Genomic DNA, 20,124 nt, shown 5'->3' with positions numbered 1-20,124 from the left:
AATGGACCCTTAAATGGTAAATTTAGCTTTGAAATAAACGGCTAAAAAATCGTTATACACCCAAATTCATTTCTCTACCAAATAATCTAAATAACACACCTGCTTTTTTTCGCTTCTCAGTAGGAAGCTTGCTAACGTTCTCTCAATAAAACTCCAATCAGTTTTTACTTCGAATACTAAACTTCATTCTAAAGAGAACGTATTGAAAATGTATAGCTACGATCGCCTGATACATTTCCAATCAGTTCTTCTAATATACGATGATAAAACATATATCATCGGTGCATTAGAAATATTTCTAACTAACAACACCAACTTCGTTTGACAACAACAGTTTGCCTTTTACATTTCGGTTTCGAATTACATTCATATTTGAATCCGATAGGTTTTCTATAAAAGGAAGCAACCTCGGTCCCAGCAAAAATGGAAAATATAGAAGAACAAATAAGCTTTAATCTAACCTCATGATGAGTAAACATTGTCTAAATAACTTTTTTCAGGATTAATTTAAAAAAAAGACAACCTTCTTTGCTCCGGTTTTCTTTTTTCAGTTGATAAACAACTTGTTTCTGTGAGATACGGCGTGCAAACGGTAAACCGGGAATAAAATTAAATTATTCTATCGATAACGACCCCCCTACAGCTTTCAAAATAAACAACAAATGAAAAGCCCTTGCAGGCTAAAAGATTTCAGATTCTTGTTCGTGTGTAATTTTGTTCCCTATACCTAGGTAGCCAGTAGCCTGTTTTGTACAGAACTTCTACAGTGTTGTTCCATTATTTGAAATAAATAGGTATTATCTCGTGGTATTATCTTGAACTTGCAAAACGTTTCATGTAGTAAAAATGTCCAAAACGTGATTTGTGAAAATTAATACTGTAACAATACAGCACTACACTTAACATACTACACTTAACATTATTCATAAAAAAGAAACGAAGACGTTTTAGTATATCCATTTATTAAATATCATTGCTTGTGGTGTAGCGATTTTTTGGAAATGTTTTATTATACCTGTGACATGACTAAAATCTTTATCAAGTTTAAGATATCTAAGATTTGACCATAAAGTTGGATCCTACAAGTTTAAACACAAAAAATGAAATAGAAGTAGACGAAAGAAATAAAAAGGGTAAGACTATGTTCACCGGTTTAGAATTAACAATAGAGACTAAATCCAAAATGTGATTCCGTGGTATTAATACTTAGACTAGGGTGAACACAGCAAAGTCTAAAGTCATGATTAGTAGCATTGCAGCCATATGTGACCTTGTAGTTGGAAAGTGGCCTTGTGGAGTTTGCAGGATAGGGGTTGGTAGTAACTCAATTTTTTGTCAGACTTGCAAGCATTGGGTACATGAGAAGTGCATTAGTATTAGTGGAAGGTTAAGAGCTGACATTCAGTTTGTATGCAAGCGTTGCAAAGGTGAGATTATAGAGAATAAAGTATTTCCAGCTTTAATGATGTACAACAGTGGCTCGTTAGAGATAGTTGAGAACTTCTGTTACTTAGGTGATATGTTGGGCAGTGAAGGGGGTGTTGCAAGAATTGTTACTTGCAGGATAGGTTCTGCTTGGAAAAAGTCCATAGAGTTATTTCTTTTGTTGACTAGCAGGGTCTTGTCAATTGAGGTAATAGGTAGGTTGTATGAGACCTGTGTAAGAAGTGTTATGTTGTACGGTAGTGAGACATGGGCAGTGAAGCAGGAAGATCTTGACCGTTTTCAAAAGGAATGATATGAGAATGGTTAGGTGGATGTGTAACGCAAGTCTGAGAGACAGAAAGAGTTCAGATGAGCTAAGAAGCAGGCTAAGTATCCGTAGAATTAAAGATGGTATCCAGATAAGAAGATTGAATTGGCTGGGGCACTTGGAAAGAATGGAGGAGGATAATTGGGTAAGAAAGTGTAGAGACTTGATAGTTCCTGGGGCAAAGCCCAGAGGCAGACCGAGAAAGACTTGGCAGGAGGTTATAAGGACAGACTTGATACAGAGGAAGTTGAGTTTAGATCTAACACAGTCTAGATCAGATTGGAAGAGGGTCATTAATATACCCTGTCCAACCCATGCTAGCATATGATGATGATGATGATGATGATGATGATGATGATGATGATGATGATGATGATGATGATGATGATGATGATGATGGATGATGATGGATGATGATGGATGATGGATGATGGATGATGGATGATGATGGATGATGGATGATGGATGATGGATGATGGATGATGGATGATGGATGATGGATGATGGATGATGGATGATGGATGATGGATGATGGATGATGGATGATGATGGATGATGATGGATGATGATGGATGATGATGGATGATGATGGATGATGATGGATGATGATGGATGATGATGGATGATGATGGATGATGATGGATGATGATGGATGATGATGGATGATGATGGATGATGATGGATGATGATGGATGATGATGGATGATGATGGATGATGGATGATGATGGATGATGGATGATGATGGATGATGGATGATGATGGATGATGGATGATGATGGATGATGATGGATGATGGATGATGATGGATGATGGATGATGGATGATGGATGATGGATGATGGATGATGGATGATGGATGATGATGGATGATGATGGATGATGATGATGATGGATGATGATGATGATGGATGATGATGATGGATGATGATGATGGATGATGATGATGGATGATGATGATGGATGATGATGATGGATGATGGATGATGATGGATGATGGATGATGATGGATGATGGATGATGATGGATGATGGATGATGATGGATGATGGATGATGATGGATGATGGATGATGATGGATGATGGATGATGATGGATGATGGATGATGATGGATGATGATGGATGATGGATGATGATGGATGATGGATGATGATGGATGATGATGGATGATGGATGATGATGGATGATGATGGATGATGATGATGATGATGGATGATGATGGATGATGATGGATGATGATGATGATGGATGATGATGGATGATGATGATGGATGATGATGGATGATGATGATGGATGATGATGGATGATGATGGATGATGATGGATGATGATGATGGATGATGATGATGATGATGTAACTGTGTTACCTTGTGTTAAACGTCTGAAAGAGCGATTAATAAGAAGTGTTAACTGTGCCACACATTTAGTATGTCATAAATTGAGCGAGGCGCAAAACATTATGGTGTTTCCGGTGGAATATATTTTGAAAAAAAAATAGGCGCACAACATGATCCTTCTAGTGTAATATATTTTTAAAAAAATATCTTTTCACAACTTTAGCTGAAATAAAAACACAGTTTACAACTCATTGCTCCCCTGTTATAGCAAAAACAGTTGGCCAACCTTTTTTATTTTTTAGAGAACGTTCCCGCTAAAAGTTCAAACATACTCTGGGCTGAGGGATTAGTACAGGCAAACAATGAGACATATCCATATAGGCATAATACCCTTTTTTTAAAAAAAAACTTTATCGTAACTTCGGATAACCAGAAACCAGAAAACAGCCATCATTAGCATTGGACTGAGCGGTTAGTACAGGTAAACTGTGTCGTCAGTGCGTTTAGGCGTAATACCCTTTTCAAAAAAGCTTTATTGCAACTTCAGTTTAAATAAAAACACGGGAAAAACAGCCTGTCGTTACCTTGTCCAGCTAAAAAAATCACTCAGCAATTCTATTTTGCGGAGTAAGTTTTCATGACACTAATAAAAGGTGTCGCTACCTAATAACTGCATTTAGCATAAGAAATATTGATTAAGAATTTTGTTGTAGCTAGCCAAACTGCATTTGGCTACTTTTACTCTTCAGCCAGAAGTAGCTAAAGAGCTAGCTAGAAGAGAGCCACAATCCCAACATAAAAATAAATAATAATAAACCAAACTTTAAAATAATAAGAATAAATATGGCTAGATACAGATAGCTGGCTTCAGCAGGATGCTGCCTTGAAATCTACGTTAGCTAGCTAAAATCTTGAAATTGTTTTGTTTCAGATTAACACATGGCTAAAAAACGTGATGATATTTTCATCTTAATATGTGAAAACATAGAAACAATGAAGAGAATATCTTAAACGTTGATAGAACTGAAATTTAGGCAGTTAAATAATTATACTGACCGAACCAAATATTCCTCTTCCTTCAAAAATTTTTTGATTCATAGCTTGGTGAAGAAGACGAGTATAACAAATATGGCGTCCTTGAACTCGGTCCCTCGAAAGAAACGACTCGTACCTTAACGCCTAGAGCTCGTTAAAAACATAACTGGAAACGAAAATTTGAAGAAGTATCTAGCATAGCTCATCAAATAATATTAAAATAACAGTCTATAACAATATTTGTGATTAAATTCGTAACGGAGTCTTTACTTTTTGCCAATTTCACGAATATCAAGATACGCACACGGCCGGCGTAGCGTAGGTCGCGGGGTCAGGTCGGACTTTAACGTCGTGGCGTTACGGCAATCGGTTAAAATGAGAAAGAAGAAGAAACAAGAAGAAAGAAGAAGCAGAAGAAGCAGAAGAAGAAGAAGAAGAAGAAGAAGAAGCTGTTTCCCGTGGCAGAATCCACTGTATTTCTCATTTAATTCATCTAACAGATATGCGTCCATCAAAAAACAAACAATACAGCAGTGCGAATCTTACAATCTGCATTATTATATAAATGACCGAAAAAATTGAAGATGTCTAACAACTGCAGTATATATGTGACATTTCAAATTTACTTCTACTAAAATTACTTGCTCTGACCCTCTGACAATTGCAAAAATTATTCAGATAGAAGTTTACCAAAGCATTACAAAACACATTAAAACTGCAACAAAATCAACAAATGTGAAAAAAACTACGTAAATTATCCTCATAATGTCAAAAACCTCTGTCAAATAAGAATTAAAAAAAGGGTTTTTCGGTGTTAACATGTAGTGCCCCCTTAAAAAAGTTATGTCATAAACAAAAACATTTGAGTCAGAACATCTAGAGCAACAAAAATCACCACACTTAAGCTACCAAAATTACTACATGTTAAATAAAAATGCTTTTGTAATATTGCATGCAACCGATGTAAGTTTAGTTACACAAAATATGAAAAATACATTATATATTTGTATAAAAAAGAGTCATTAAACTATCCTTAAATATTATAAATACTCTCTTACTTCTTATATCTTCTTATATAGGCTTAAAAGGTAAGTCAAATAAGTTACAGCCATATTCCTAGAAAAGAACACTAAGATAACTACAGTAGCTAGCTTCATGTAAAAGCAACATAAAACTCAGCTAGCTAGGTGCTGGAAATCTTTAGTTTAAAGCCAACATTAGCTAGCTACAGCAGCTAATAGCTGGTCAGTTAAATATAAACTGAAGATTTAGCTAGGTATAAAAAACATGGCTACATATATATAAATTCCTAGCTAGTTTGTGTGTTGTTGGTGGTTGGCTTTTATGATGCTAGCTAACAAACATGTCCCTTACAGACACCTTGCTATGATTAATTTACATAACCATGCTCTTCTTCAAATGTTTTTTTAAAAATTTATTTTAAAGGAAAGAGTAGAGAATACTCAAAAAGAACAGCCATCTTTTTTGTAAACACAATTTCCGTTTTATGCTAGGAACTTCGTTTAACAGTCCGTATGTTTTGTGAATATCTAATACCGTCTCATATGTAGCGATACCTATGTATGCTCATATAGATTTTTTGCCACAAGGATATATATATTTATATCGAATTAGCTGTGGTTATATAGTTACAACTTATATGTGATTTCTATGAAGTACAATCGTAACTTTTTAATTAGATTTTGGCGTAAGGCCACGTCATAAAAAATTGACCCGTGATTTGCGTGTCGTGGACTTGCATACTCACGCAAGGGAATTAATATATAAGATGAAGTTCATATTATATATGAAGTTCAAACTCTATTCCTGCTATTGCATGCCCAGGCAGCGCATTTCTTGGCTTACTTTGTTTTGAATAAAGTAAACATTTCCTGCCTTATGTTCGTGTTTACACAATTACGTCACTCTGAATTTTCGAAAAGGGGTATTGTAAACGCATAGCCAATATCATTCTGACATATCGGCAGGAAATTCTCTAAAGCAAATCTTATTTTCCTCTGTGATGGTAGTTGGATGTTTCGGTTTAGGCAACAAATGTTTGAGTTTGATAACTCCACAACTGGTGACGACAAAGATTCGTATCATTTTGTTTCCTACATGCCAATTAATGGTCGCTTATATGAGCTGGACGGGCTAAAAGAAGGACCAATCGATTTAGGTTGGTTATTATGCGAATCTTTTTTACAAGTTATTTATACATAACAGTTGTTAAGTCAGCCCTTTAATAGTTCAATTTACTGATTTTATTAGGTGTTGTACCATTTGAAACATGGTTAAATCAAGTTAAACCAGTTATTGAACGACGTATGCAAAAGTAGGTAGACTTTGACACCGTAAACAACGCTTCTAAATGTCAAATAGCAGTTTCTGCAGTCTTTTGTTGTTGTTCTGGTCAGATATTGTGCTGAGGAAATCACATTTAACTTGATGGCAGTAGTCTCGGACCGCCAGCAATTGTATGATACAAAAATCAGTAATCTTAAACAGCAAAAAGATTGTTCGCAACAACAGGTAGGTTTACATACAGTTTTGTTAAATATTATTGATGAAAATTTGTTGTTCCTGTTAGTACCTGTTAGCATTAAAATACGAGTTCTATATGATAATTAGTTGGAGATAAGTAATATAAAGTTTGCTTCAGTGTGGATGAATAGTGTTATGTTCCTAATAATAATAATAATAATAATGATAATAATAATAATAATAATCTTATATATTAATTCCCTTGCGTGAGTAAAACTGTGAGTCCACGACACGGAAATCACGGGTCACTTTCTTATGACGTGGCCGTACGCTAAAATTTAACTAAAAAAAATAGGGATGTACTGCATAGAAATCGCACATAAGGTGTAAATATATAACCCGCTGCTAATAACGATATAAATATATATACCCTTATGCCAAAAAACTCTATGTTAGCATATATATATAGGTATCGCTACATATGAAACGGTATTAGATATTCACAAAGCATACGGACTGTTAAATGAAGTTCCTAGCATAAAACGGAAATTGTGTTTACGAAAAAGATGGCTGTTCTTTTTGAGTATTCGCTACTCTTTCATTCAAAATAAATCTTTAAAAAAACATTTGAAGAAGAGCATGGTTTTATAAATTAATCATAGCAAGGTTCTGTAAGGTTTTTTCATGTTTTATTTTCAGTTTTGATTATATTATTGTTGCCAGACATGTTTTATAGCTAGCATCATAAAAAGCCAACCACAACCAACAACTAGCTAGCTAGCTAGGAATATATATATATATATATATATATATATATATATATATATATATATATATATATATATATATATATATATATATATATATATATATATATATATATATATATATATATATATATATATATATATATATATATATATATATATATATATATATATATATATATATATATATATAGCTAATGCTAGCTTTAAACTAAAGATTCCCAGTATATATATTCCCACAAAACACATCAAACGTTTTTAACCCTGAAAATTTTAAACATTTTCCTGGGGTTTTTTTGGTTTGCGAAGTTCTTTTCCTCCAAATATTCTGAAAATAAAGTTCAGAAATTACTTATTTTTAAAATGTAAATTTAATTTGTTTCAAATTGTGGGCAAAAACCTTAATCAGCATGCTAAAAGAACTGACTTTTCTTAATTTAGAATTACTAAACACAACCATTTTCTTACAATTAGTGTAAACTTTTGTGCATATGGCTTATATTTAATACACCAAAAGAGCTACTTTGTTGATTTCAATTTTATACTCTTTGTAAGCTATTTTTTTCTTCTTTTTGACATTTCTGTTTTACCACTCAATTTTTACATTTTATAAGTTATTTGGAACAGAATGGTATGAAATAGACCAAAATACCTGATCTTAGTTGTTTTTAATTTACAGGCTGTGTCTGTGAAACTTTAAGGGGAACATTTGGTGGAAGACAATGGCATGACATATACTGATAGAACTGATTTTTGTTGTGTTAGATGTTATATCTGAACCTTTTTGACATTTTATGTTAATTTTGCGAGGAAGGACCATATATATATACACAGAAGAAGAATTCTATTTTACACCTTGCAAGCTTTGTTTTTCTATATTTTGTATAAATTCTTACTGGGGAGGACTCCGTGCAATATATCGAAATGACTGATCCTTCTCGATTTAAATTTGATGTGTTCTAAATCGTATATAGTTTTGGAAATTTTGTGTAAGATTTAATGGGTAAGGGCTAGATGCAATATGTCAAAAAAACTTTTTTTGTTGAATCAGAAGCACTCCCTACAACCATTCTTTTTTTTACAGTTTGTGAAGCTTTTGTGAGGAAAGAGTGTATCAATATTATCGAAATAACTGATTTTTGTTGCAAACTGTTTTTCTTTGGCATTTTGGATTAAAATATTGTTTTAGAGGGCATATGCAGTAGATATATGTACTGAAATAGTTAAATTTTGCAAACTTTGATTTTGTCATTACCTCTCATTTTTTACATTTTGATTAAACTTTTGTTGGAGACCGTCGGTATGCGAAGGACCAAAATAAGAGATTTTAGTATTATTTAGAATTTGTATTTTGTGTTGCAGATATATGTACTGAAATAGTTAAATTTTGCAAACTTTGATTTTGTCGTTACCTCTCATTTTTTACATTTTGATTAAACTTTTGTTGAAGACCGTCGGTATGCGAAGGACCAAAATAAGAGATTTTAGTATTATTTAGAATTTGTATTTTGTGTTGCAAAATTGGTGCAAAAATTGACATAAAATGAACTTATATACAGATTGATTGCTGTTGTTTAACATGACTCATTATGACTTATATATATATTTTATGAAAATTTGTGACAGAATACTATGTGAGATTTGAAATTTTGTTTACTTTATTGATGGTAAAACAGCATGCAAATTGCTAAAAGGACTTTATTAATTTTAGGTTTAAACACCGTTATTTTGTTGGCATTTTGTCTAAAGTTTGGTGAGGAGGGACTGTATGCAATATATCAAATAATGTTTTATTGCATTATAATTTGTCCTTGCAAATCCCTTTTTTTACACCTTAGATAAAAAATTCTGTCAGAGGCACAATTTATTGTTTATTTTTCACATTGTGTGTCAACCTTTGGCAGGGTTTGCAATAAACTAACTGATTTTAACATATACAATGAGAGAGATTTGTGTTTGACATTGATCAGCTTTTTTGTATATATGTGGCGTTTTAAGTGATTTAAATTTTATGGGTGAGATGTATGTTGAAATGCTTTTGGAAACTTCTTTCCGAATAATTTTCGCATTTGTCAGATGGTCAGAGCAAGTAATTTTAGTAGATTTAGATTTTAAACGTCACATAAATACTGCAGTTGTTGAAAACCTTTAATTTTTTTGGTCATTTATATAATAATGCAGATGTAAGATGCGCACTGCTGTATTGTTTGTTTTTTGATGGACATATATCTGCTACATAAATTAAATGGAATACAGTGGTTCTTCCACGGGAAACAGCTAGTAATAATAATAATAATGATACCTCTTTCCCTTCTGACGCGAAGGAAAAAATTATGCTACAGATACAAAATAGCAAATGCATTATATATTGTTATTGTTATTGGCTCTGTTGCAATACCTGCATTTTGTCTTGCGCGCAAGCAAAATGTTGTCAGTCGAAGCATGAAATATTAATTTTCGCGAATGACTGGCTTGTATGTTTGACCTGAATAAATTTTTGCGAATCGGATTGTTAAATCGCCACAACTTCACTTCCGGTAAGGTATTTCGCCAAAAATAAAATTAGGTTACTGTTTTAGCTAGTTAACTTGTGTTTTTATTTAAACCAAAGATGACTTATTCTGTAAAAAATGTCGGTGACTGTTTTATGGATAAAGATCGATTTGAATAAATTATTTTTTGAACTAATTGGAAAATTATAAAGGTTGTTTTTATTTTACCGCGGAAATATTTTTCGAATAATAATTAATAGATGTACAGCGTAAGGTGTATCTGTAATAAACCACAGCCACGGTGGTCACCCAGCTAATTCAAAACTATATTTTTGTGAATACTATTTTAAGAACTTATTTAATTGTTTATTCTGGCACTAAAAGGGCACAATCAAAAAGCGATGTCTCCATTTTAGAACGAAAATGAAGGTATCATGCAAAACATTAACGACGAAATTTCGAAATATCAAGCGCTAATTGTGCAAGAAACAGAAAAGATGGCGCAATACAAAGTAAGCTTCTTGTATAATTTTTTTCTTATTATTCAGCAGTGAATCATCTCAAACGTTTTCTTCCCACTTCCCCTTCAAAAGTATTCTTAGAAAATTAAGTCTATTGATCATTGTTTACGCCTAGTTTTATTCCTAGATGGAGAATGTTAGAAGAAGACATAACTATTTACCCTTCATTATGGAACTGTTAAAAACGCTAGCAAAGAAGGAAGAATTGTTGCCACTTGTACAAAAGGTAAGGTATGAAAGTGTAGTGCTCGCGTTTTTAACAAGCAATACTTTTTTTCAGTTAGGCGTCAGTGTCACTTAAAGTAGAACTAACGATTGATTAGAAGTTGGACTTAAATTGTTCATTATAGTGTGAATAAGAACTGTGTATTTTTTTTATATTTGTGAGCCTTGGTTTTCGAGGTAATTAAGACCAAAGTGGTACTACGGTCGCCGCTATGACATTGTCGATGAGGACTGCCTGTTCGGTAAATTACTTCTTGTATGACGTAGCTGGGAAGTAAACAAACGCATTCTGAATGAACGAAGCGAAGGAATGCTAAACGAACAAGACGTATAATATACGCAAACAACCTCGCGAATAAAGTTTACAAAAAGCTGTCTATCAAATTGGGATTTTTGTTACGAAGTTAGACACGACATATTTTACTATTCAGATACGCAATAATATTTGTTACACACTTATTTTTCAAAATTGATTTGTGAGACCTTCCTGAACGGAAAATTCCTCGAACTTTTAATTTTCGATGGGTCCGTCTTTGGTGAACCGACTGACAGGAAGAAGAAACCCCAAACCCACAAACCCCAAAATTTGCGAAATTTATTAATTCAGTTAATTCTGCCTACATTCACCGACCTGGAGAATTATGAGAAATGCGAATTCTAGGTAACCTTGAAAATCTTAAAAATCTGAATTAAGTCTTGGTAACCTTGAAATCCTGAAGTATAAATATTCCGAAAAACATGGCTTTAAAAGATGCGAAAATTAAGTTTTTTAATTTGAGGCAAATTTCACATTTTTTCTTCTGTAGTCTTATTTCGTTTTTATTTATTTATTTATTTATTTATTTATTATTATTTATTTTATTTTTTGCTTGTAGACAAAAAAAATATCCCGTTAATGATTTCTAACTTGTTTCTTTTAGGCACAAACCTTAACAAAGGCGAGGTTGGAAAGTGAGAACGCGAGAAAAGAACTTCTGAAAGCGAATAATAAAAATTAAATAGATAAATAATAAGGCGAACCAAAAAGTCAGATTATACGCCTCTTCAGTGATAAGAAAATGTAAACTTTTATAGACTGGCATGTTACGTTAATTTGCAGCGTTTATGACTTGACGTAGGCTGTAACTGCGACGTTTCTTTTATAGCTTTAGTTAGAAATAGTACGTCAGGACTAATGCTAAAATATGAATAGTTGTATTTATTTTTCAATTTCATGTTTAACGATGTTTCATCTTATCTTCTTCGTTTTGTGTTAGTTTATGATCACAGCACTCGCCATACTAGTTACAATATTAGTCACATGTACTATTTAATGTAACTCCATTATGGAAGTTTTACCTGATTAACCAGTCGATTGCCTGTTCGCATCAAGGTTTTACTAAAGCTCGTACTGTCTCGTGCATTTTGGTTACTTAACGTATTAACGACTTTTCTATTTTATGTCGCAAGGATGACAAACAACATATCTTGCAGTTGTCTTTTTAACATAGTATCCATAGATATACAACGTGTTGCCGTTCTTTTACCGACGACGAAAATGAAACAAACATCTAATGATGAAAAAAGATTGGCTACGTGAAGTACAGGATTAGTCTGAAGATTCGTTGCAGACACAAGTTCTTGAATTGGACTAGAAAAGCTTCTACTTATCACAACGTAAATGTATACTTATATATACTATACTTCACTTAAGGGTTCATTCATCGCCACTAAGCAAAAAAGCGGAGTGCGGTAAACACTATTTTGCAAACATTTTGAATTTCTTTTTGAAGATTCTTTTTTTCTGTAAAAGTGAATTTTTACTTACATATTAAATATTTTTTGCGTGCACAGGAGACATTAAAACATGATCTTTTTGATCCGCGTAAAAGTTAAATTGAATTTTTTCCATTGCTTTCCAAAGAAAACAAAACAAGAAGCCCTGGGGGCTCTAAGAATTTCCGCTTGCTACTAAAATATTTGATGACAACCTGATAATTCGTTGTGTTATCGTGCCAAACATTCGAAGAGGTTTGGTGCATGAAGCTCTGAAGATAAAGCACACAAGTGACATTATATCTTACAACAAACGCAAACAAAACGAAACGTGTCATAATAAACTCACATTATAAAAGAAATTGCTAACAAAAAATACAGCCTATCATTTATGGTTAAAAGTCTTGCGATTGAAACGTTTATGGTCTTAAACGGCATTTAGTTGACAAAAAATCAAAATTTTGATGCCACCATCATGTTCAGCATACTTTTCTTGTTAACTTTGGCAATTTTTGTTGAAAATGAAGTAGTTTTGATTTTTAAACCAATTTTGGCCTAAAATGACATTTAAGGTGGCCAAAAACCAAAATTTTGATGTCACCATCACGTTCAGCATACTTTCTTTGTTAACTGTGCCAAATTTTGCCGAAAATAAGGTAGTTTTAATTTTTGAAGCAATTTTGGCCTAAAATGACTTTAGGTAACAAAAAATCAGAGGAACGTAAAATCCCAGGGTCGATTTTTTCTCAAAAAATGCTCCAAAAGAAAAAAACACGGTTTTAAAGAATTTCCTACGCCTTCGGGCGCGGAAATTCAATCAGGTTCCTGTGAAGTAAATATACGTATAAAGCGAAACAATCTCCGAAACCAACATGAACTCAGCCTTCATCACTCGATCGATGGTACCTTTCAAGATAAAGCAGCGCGAGTGTTCAGCAGTCTACCAGCTAACCTTCGTACTGCTGATTTCTTTAATATTTTTTCTAGAAATATTAAATCATATCTACTAGATAAGTCCGTTGCTTGTCCGATATAGTTTATTCTCATAGTTTATCGAATCAATTCTTTTTTTTTTTCACGCATTTTATTTCCTTTTCGATTTTTATTTTCATTTTGTTTTCTCTTTCAGTCCATATTTCGCAGCTACTGCCACTTTCTCTTTGCGATGTGATATATATATATATATATATATAAATTTTATTGTTGATAACATTTGAATTTATTTTATATTTTTTAACGGGTTGAAGAGCCATTGTAAAATATGGATACCCTGAAATACATTTTACTTACTTACTAAAAGAACCAATCAAGTTCGTTGAAAATTTAATAAATTCCGATCCCTGTTCCGAAGAAATATAAGCTAAGTGGACATTCAATTTAAGAATGAAATTTTGTCCAAGCAAAACGCATTGATATTTCACCTAATCCTTAATGCGGGGCTTAAAGATAAACGAACTTGTAATAGCATCACAGCATTGTTATTGGCGTCTAAACAGATGGCGCCATTCCATCAAATAAAGAAAAAGTTATACATTCTCAAAGTTCTTTAAGAAATACTTCTCCTATAAACATCTGTGCTACTTCTTTTTTTATTCTCTTGTTACTTTCAACGATAGGCCGCAAATGTTCGACCAGCTGCTTCATAAAATCGATAGCGAATTGATTTAAATCGGCCACTTTTACCTTTGTTTCAAATCGTTTTCCACAGAAAAGATCGTTTTCATAAAAAGTACATGTTAGGTTGTCCTCTTCAGTAAAATCGTAACTACCCGTTGAAATAGCATTCGTGATACTTTTTAAAGGTTTTTTGTTTTGAAAGGTATCTACCTTTCGATCAAGTTTTTCTATATTACTAACTAAACATTCAATATCTGCTTGAAATTTCTCAATCAAGAGATGCAACGGATTGTGTCCCGCTATATGTTTAAATTTTTCTGTTGCTAAAGAAATTTCGTCTTTTATTGTTTCTTTATCGCCATCTTCAAAAAGTCTCTTCTTGGTTTGTTTGAGTTTTTCATCTTCTATACGCAGGGCTTCCAATACGCGTTTAAAAGACTCGTAAGGCGCCACAAAAACGCCAAACCAGTACCCAGGCAATATATGTCGATTTCCAAGTGGTTGTCCATGTGCTTGTCCATGTTTTATTGTCAATTTCTGGTAATCAGAATCGCTTATCAAATCGTGAATAGAGTGACTAGCTATGTAAGCATCGTTTACGCGGTTAATAAACGATAATAATGAACTTTCAACACTCATCTGTTCATCCACGTTTCTTTCACAAAACATAACGACTTGATAAGATTCTTTAGATTTTGAATAATGGTGGGTAAAAAGTGAGAACGAAATATTTTAATATTGCTTTGCTGTTTCCTCTTCTCTCAGTTTATTATTTTTTGTTTTTCTGAATTCGTTGTTATCTAGAAAAAATTAAAAATTTAACGTCTCCACCCAAACGAATTCACTCATCAATTTTAGGTTCTTTGTTATTTTCTTTATTATTTTTTTTTTCTTTCCAAAAAAACATCTGTCATTTTCTTATAGTTAATATAAATATTTTAAGATAAATGAAAATATTTGTTTCGCATCCTTTTCCCACAAAATAAATGGAACCAATTTTATCCGCTTTAAACACATCGTTATTTTTTTTTCTGGGACAACGTATCTTTAGAAACGGTGGCTGATAAATTCATTTTGCCTAAAGAACTGATACCCTCTTCCTAGGTTACGTGATTCAATTTAAACACAATGTTATGCACGGCAAGCATTCCCAAATGAGGCGCTTATTTCAAAATGACTGTCATTGCGTTATACTTTCGCGGGTAGAAACTTATAATATTTGGTGTTTTCAGAGGCGGCGCCACAATTTCCAAAGTGGGGGGGGGGGGGTGTTAGGTGGGAGATCTTAAGATTTATTAACAATCAACGAGCAAAGCAAGTTGCCAAAACAACTGGGGTCCAGGGGGCGCTGTAGGCCACTGATGGGACCAACGCATTTTTAGAGTCCTAAAACACGTAAAACGGCTATACCTTGGACTTTAGAAAAGCTTTGTTTATTGGCATAAAATAAAAAATTATTACTTAGCAAAAAAATTGGGGGAGTGGGGGGGGGCGAATTGGGGGGAGTGGGGGAGGCTGAAGCCCCCTACTGGCGCTGCCCCTGGTTTTCATTCTTTTTTAATGCTATAAACATATCCCAATTCCGTGAAACTGTAATGGATGCCGACTTTCGATTAATAATAACTAGTCGATAAAGCCCGTGGAAAAATCCACTGAGGCAGGATAAATATGAAAAATAAGCGTCATTCCAATTTTGATGACGTCAGCAACCCATTCACAAAAAAAAGAACCTTTTTTCACGCTGCCTCTATTGTGTAGAGCTTAAACTACTGAGCAAGAAAATGTATAGGATCATGTACTTTTGACAAACGGTTGCAGAGATATTAGGGTTTAAAGGTTTTTTGATGACGTCATCAACCCGTCCATTCAGAAACGGATTTGGGGACCCAGGTTTGGGGTAACTAGGTGGTCCCTAGTTACCCACGCGGTGAAAAATCATTGACGTCACCACCTCGTTTCCAAGTTATTTGGCCTCAAAGTTTTAAGTGCACTGTAACTTAATATAGGATATTGACGTTAAAGTAGTGTTATTGACGTCGCGCCGTAACGTCAGAAAATTTAACATAATAGACATGCATTTTCGGTTACTTCAGAGAAAATTTCGGTAAGATCAAAGGAAAATGAACATATCCACTTTGCCTGTTACAGACACACGGAACTGGCGTATTATTATATAGATAGTCGATAAGGCCCGTGGAAAAATCCACTTAGGCAGGATAACAGAGAAAAACAACCGGTATTTAAATTATGATGACGTCAACAGAGACATGTCAGAACACAAAATGTTTTTTTTCAGAAATGTGTATGCCTGTTGCCTTCATCGTATAGATCTTGAAACGCTGAGCAAGAAAATGTATAGGATCATATACTTTTGACAAACGGTTGCAGAGATATTAGGGTTTAAAGGTTTTTTGATGACGTCATCAACCCGTCCATTCAGAAACGGATTTGGGGACCCAGGTTTGGGAAAATAACCCAAATTTGCCCTAGGTGGTCCCTAGTTACCCACGCAGTGAACAATCATTTACGTCACCACCTCGTTTCCAAGTTATTTGGCCTCAAAGTTTTAGGTGCACTGTAATGGCTTCATTAATTTAATATAGGATATTGACGTTAAAGTAGTGTTATTTTCGTCGCGCCGTAACGTCTGAATATTTAGCATATTAGACATGCATTTTTCGGCAACATCAAAGGAAAATGAACACATCCACTTTGCCTGTCACAGACACACAGACAGACACACTTAGCGTATTATTATATAAACTAGTCGATAAGGCCCGTGGAAAAATCCACTTAGGCAGAAGGACAATGGAAAAGTAGGTTGTTTTAGATTTTTTGCTGACGTCAGCAGTGCAATTACAAAAATATTTGGCGAAATTTAGTTTATTCGTTGCCTGTACTATGCAGATGTTAAAACGCTGACCAAGAAAATGTATATGATCATATCTTTTTGATAAGCAGTTAATGAGACATAAGGGTTTTAACATTTTGCTGATGTCAGCAATGGCCAGTCAAACCCCCCAAATTTTTTTTTTAGAAATTTGTATACCTGCTGCCTTCATTGTATAGGTCTTAAAACGCTTATCAAGAAAATGTATAGGATCGCGTATTTTTGACAAACGGTTGCAGAGATATTAGGATTTGAAGGTTTTTCGATGACGTCATCAACCCGTCCAGTTCAAAACAGATTTGGGGACCTAGGTTTGGGAAACTTACCCAAATTGGTCCCAGGTGGTCCCTAGTTACCCACGCAGTGAAAAATCATTGACGTCACCAACTGGTTTCCAAGTTATTTAGCCTCAAAGTTTTAGGTGCACTGTAATGGCTTCATTAATTTAATATAGGATATTGACGTTAAAGTAGTGTTATTTTCGTCGCGCCGTAACGTCTGAATATTTACAATTTTCTTCACCCTTAGTTTTCCTTTCCCCTGAATTGGCTTACCAAACTCCACCCCGAACAATCTCCACCAGAAAAGTGTTCACAATAGCAGGACATCTTCATCTTCATGTTTCCAGGTATGAGCCTAACAAATCTGTTGGACACGCTACAACTATAAGTGTTCTGTGTGCATACCATCATCTAGAACACGACGTTTATCCTGAAACGCGGATAGGCCTAGCTTGCTTTGGTCGTAAGTTCTCAGCTCATGTACACGGGAGCCTGTGTCTTTCCCAATATCCAGTTCGCCTTTTCCAAAGTCTTTGTGTACCGCTGCCAAATCATAGCGTTCTATTTTTTTGACATGCCTTTGCACGAGAACTTGGTGCCATCTTTATCTTTTACGAATTAGCACTTGCCTGCCAGAGCAATCATCAGAGAGCCTATAAATTTAAACAGACCTCCTGTACGACTTCATTACTTGCCGGCTTTTCACGTTTTTGTTGTACTCCTCTAGTAGTTCAGGTTGCACTACATCTCGAAGCTCTTTCCCAAGGATCGTGAAATACACACTATGCGAATCTATATAAATATACTCAAAGTCTCTACAATCTACATACTTGTCGAGGAAGTCGTACTAGAAGTCGTGCATCAGGGTATTAGGGTACATCATGTTGGTGTCTAGCCCCAAAACTGTTTTGCAGGGTTTTTTTCGTTGTAGATGTGACATCTTATACCCGTGATAACTCTCACGTGATACCTACAGAAGATGTTAGCAGGCCTACCAACCATCCTTGTCTGCAAAAGCATGTAAGCTTGATATTTTGTACATTTGTACATTACAATCCTTGCATGTCTTGTTTAAACAAAAGTCTTGTGTCCACAGGTGGTGCGTATAGGTCTATCTTAGGTTTAGTCAGCAAATAACGCATCGACACGCCCAGGATACTCACCGCATCTTTCAAGATGTCTATATCATCGTTTTAGTACTAAGACCTTGTCCTGTCTACGGCTGCGATGAACGGCTCTTAATCTGACAAATTGTACTCTCGTAACCAATCCATCATGTCGACAACCCCACTTGTAAAACTCCTCTCAGATTCCTGGTACTCTTTAGAGGATAACGTGTTTTTTCCGCTAACACTGCTGTTAGGTAGCCCGACGTGGTTTAGCTTGTCGTGGCTCGTTAATTATTTGTACGAAAACACTAGCTTCTCCAAGCTACATTTTAGAGACTTGCACCCTTTATTGTAGCTCATCTCTGGGACCAGGAAATATTTGATATCAAGAAATTTAAATTTGGTTGTTGTCACGAACGTGTACTTGTTGTCTTTTATATGCACTATGATCTTGTTATCATCATCTTTCACAATTTGCTCGTCACATTGCTGCTTGATCAAGGTAATGTCGTAATTTCCACTGTAGAAGCCTACCTGGTTTATTAATTTCACACACCTTTCTTGAGTCTCTGTCCCTTTCTCATCTCTTCAACGAGTCGTTTACCACCAAGGTCCCACTTCCACGTTAGCTCTCTTTTCTATTGTCAGATATCTCCAGAGACATGGGTTGTCGGTCCTTGCCAGCGTATATACATCTCTTCTTTCTCAACCAGTCTGATCATCGTAAACATCTTAGCAGTAGCTTCCTTATGCTTATGATTTTAAACTGTACGTGCTTGAACACTATTTTCCCTTAGTACGATCCTGAAGCCAGATATGGAAGATATGCTTTGCTCCAATACTCGGCATCCCGGGCCAAGACGCTTCATCTCGCATTTCTCTATGAAAGCTCCGATTCCAAGTAGACTAGAGGGGAATACTTCACCCCTTACTTCACACCCAAGTAGCGAGATGCACGCCATGCAATATAAAAAGAACAGGCGAACACGTGGATTTCTCCACGGGCTACAGACTAGTTTTTAAATGTATTCCTGCATTGAAAATGATATTTTATGTTCAGCCTGGATGTTTCTTAACTTTAGAGGAGAACATTAAGGAGAGAACTCCTATTTTATACCTTTAAAATGCCTTTTAGTAAAAGATACTTGTCAATTTACTCTTTTAATTTTCACAATATTTTACAAGTTAGCCGTTGGTGTAAAAATACGAGAGTTTAATATGTACGAGCTAACAACACGTGCGAACTCAATATACTTTATTTTAAAAAAACAACTAACCGAACACATTCGGAACACAATGTACATACTAAATATTCATGTCTCAAAACCACAGTTGAAAGTATTTATAACCTCAGCCTATATTTTTACCTTAACAATAAGATAATGACCAACTTCGTACTTCGCAAAAGCGATAAAGGACAAACCTAGTACACTGAATGGGTTTCTTTTGTATACAGAATAAAATAATCGGCATCTTTCATCGCGCCAAGTAATTGGGTTTGTTTCAAACTGGCGGCAAAGCTGCACCCCTTTTGGCTTGTTTACTGTGAAATAATTTTGAATTGCCTGTCCCTCTCCGGTGGAAGGATTTAGTATCTTACTATTATACAAACAAGTATAATTCACCTACCAATTATAATATTATGAATACAGTCACGTGACTCGGTCTCCTTAATGAAGAAACAAGTTTTTCCCTGTTTCTATTAACATCGTTAGTTACCGCACGTTACCAAAACTGTTAAAACCAAAAAACTCGGGAGAGAGAATTGGTCATAAATAGATCCATGTAGCCGACATGGCATTAGCGGTAATGACCGACCGCTAACGCCATGTCGGATATCTTTGATTTGTTTTTGCAATAT

At 34.6% G+C, this 20,124-nt stretch overlaps 1 protein-coding gene across 1 annotated transcript in view; it reads left to right on the top strand.

The window, feature by feature from the left end:
• LOC130612301 (ubiquitin carboxyl-terminal hydrolase isozyme L5-like) overlaps nucleotides 1-11,847 on the top strand; it is a 32,981-nt gene extending 21,134 nt beyond the window's left edge. The window contains exons 6-11 of the mRNA XM_057433613.1: nucleotides 6,171-6,301; nucleotides 6,394-6,457; nucleotides 6,540-6,654; nucleotides 10,282-10,377; nucleotides 10,514-10,612; nucleotides 11,532-11,847. Coding sequence (XP_057289596.1) covers nucleotides 6,171-6,301; nucleotides 6,394-6,457; nucleotides 6,540-6,654; nucleotides 10,282-10,377; nucleotides 10,514-10,612; nucleotides 11,532-11,609 — 583 coding nt within the window. The 3' untranslated portion in view covers nucleotides 11,610-11,847. The remainder of the gene's footprint in view (nucleotides 1-6,170; nucleotides 6,302-6,393; nucleotides 6,458-6,539; nucleotides 6,655-10,281; nucleotides 10,378-10,513; nucleotides 10,613-11,531) is intronic.
• Nucleotides 11,848-20,124: the final 8,277 nt, after the last annotated feature.

This window comes from Hydractinia symbiolongicarpus, chromosome 10 (genome assembly GCF_029227915.1).
Source record: "Hydractinia symbiolongicarpus strain clone_291-10 chromosome 10, HSymV2.1, whole genome shotgun sequence".
In the NCBI taxonomy this organism is placed as follows: domain Eukaryota; kingdom Metazoa; phylum Cnidaria; class Hydrozoa; order Anthoathecata; family Hydractiniidae; genus Hydractinia; species Hydractinia symbiolongicarpus.
This window is presented reverse-complemented; position numbering and strand designations above follow the sequence as displayed.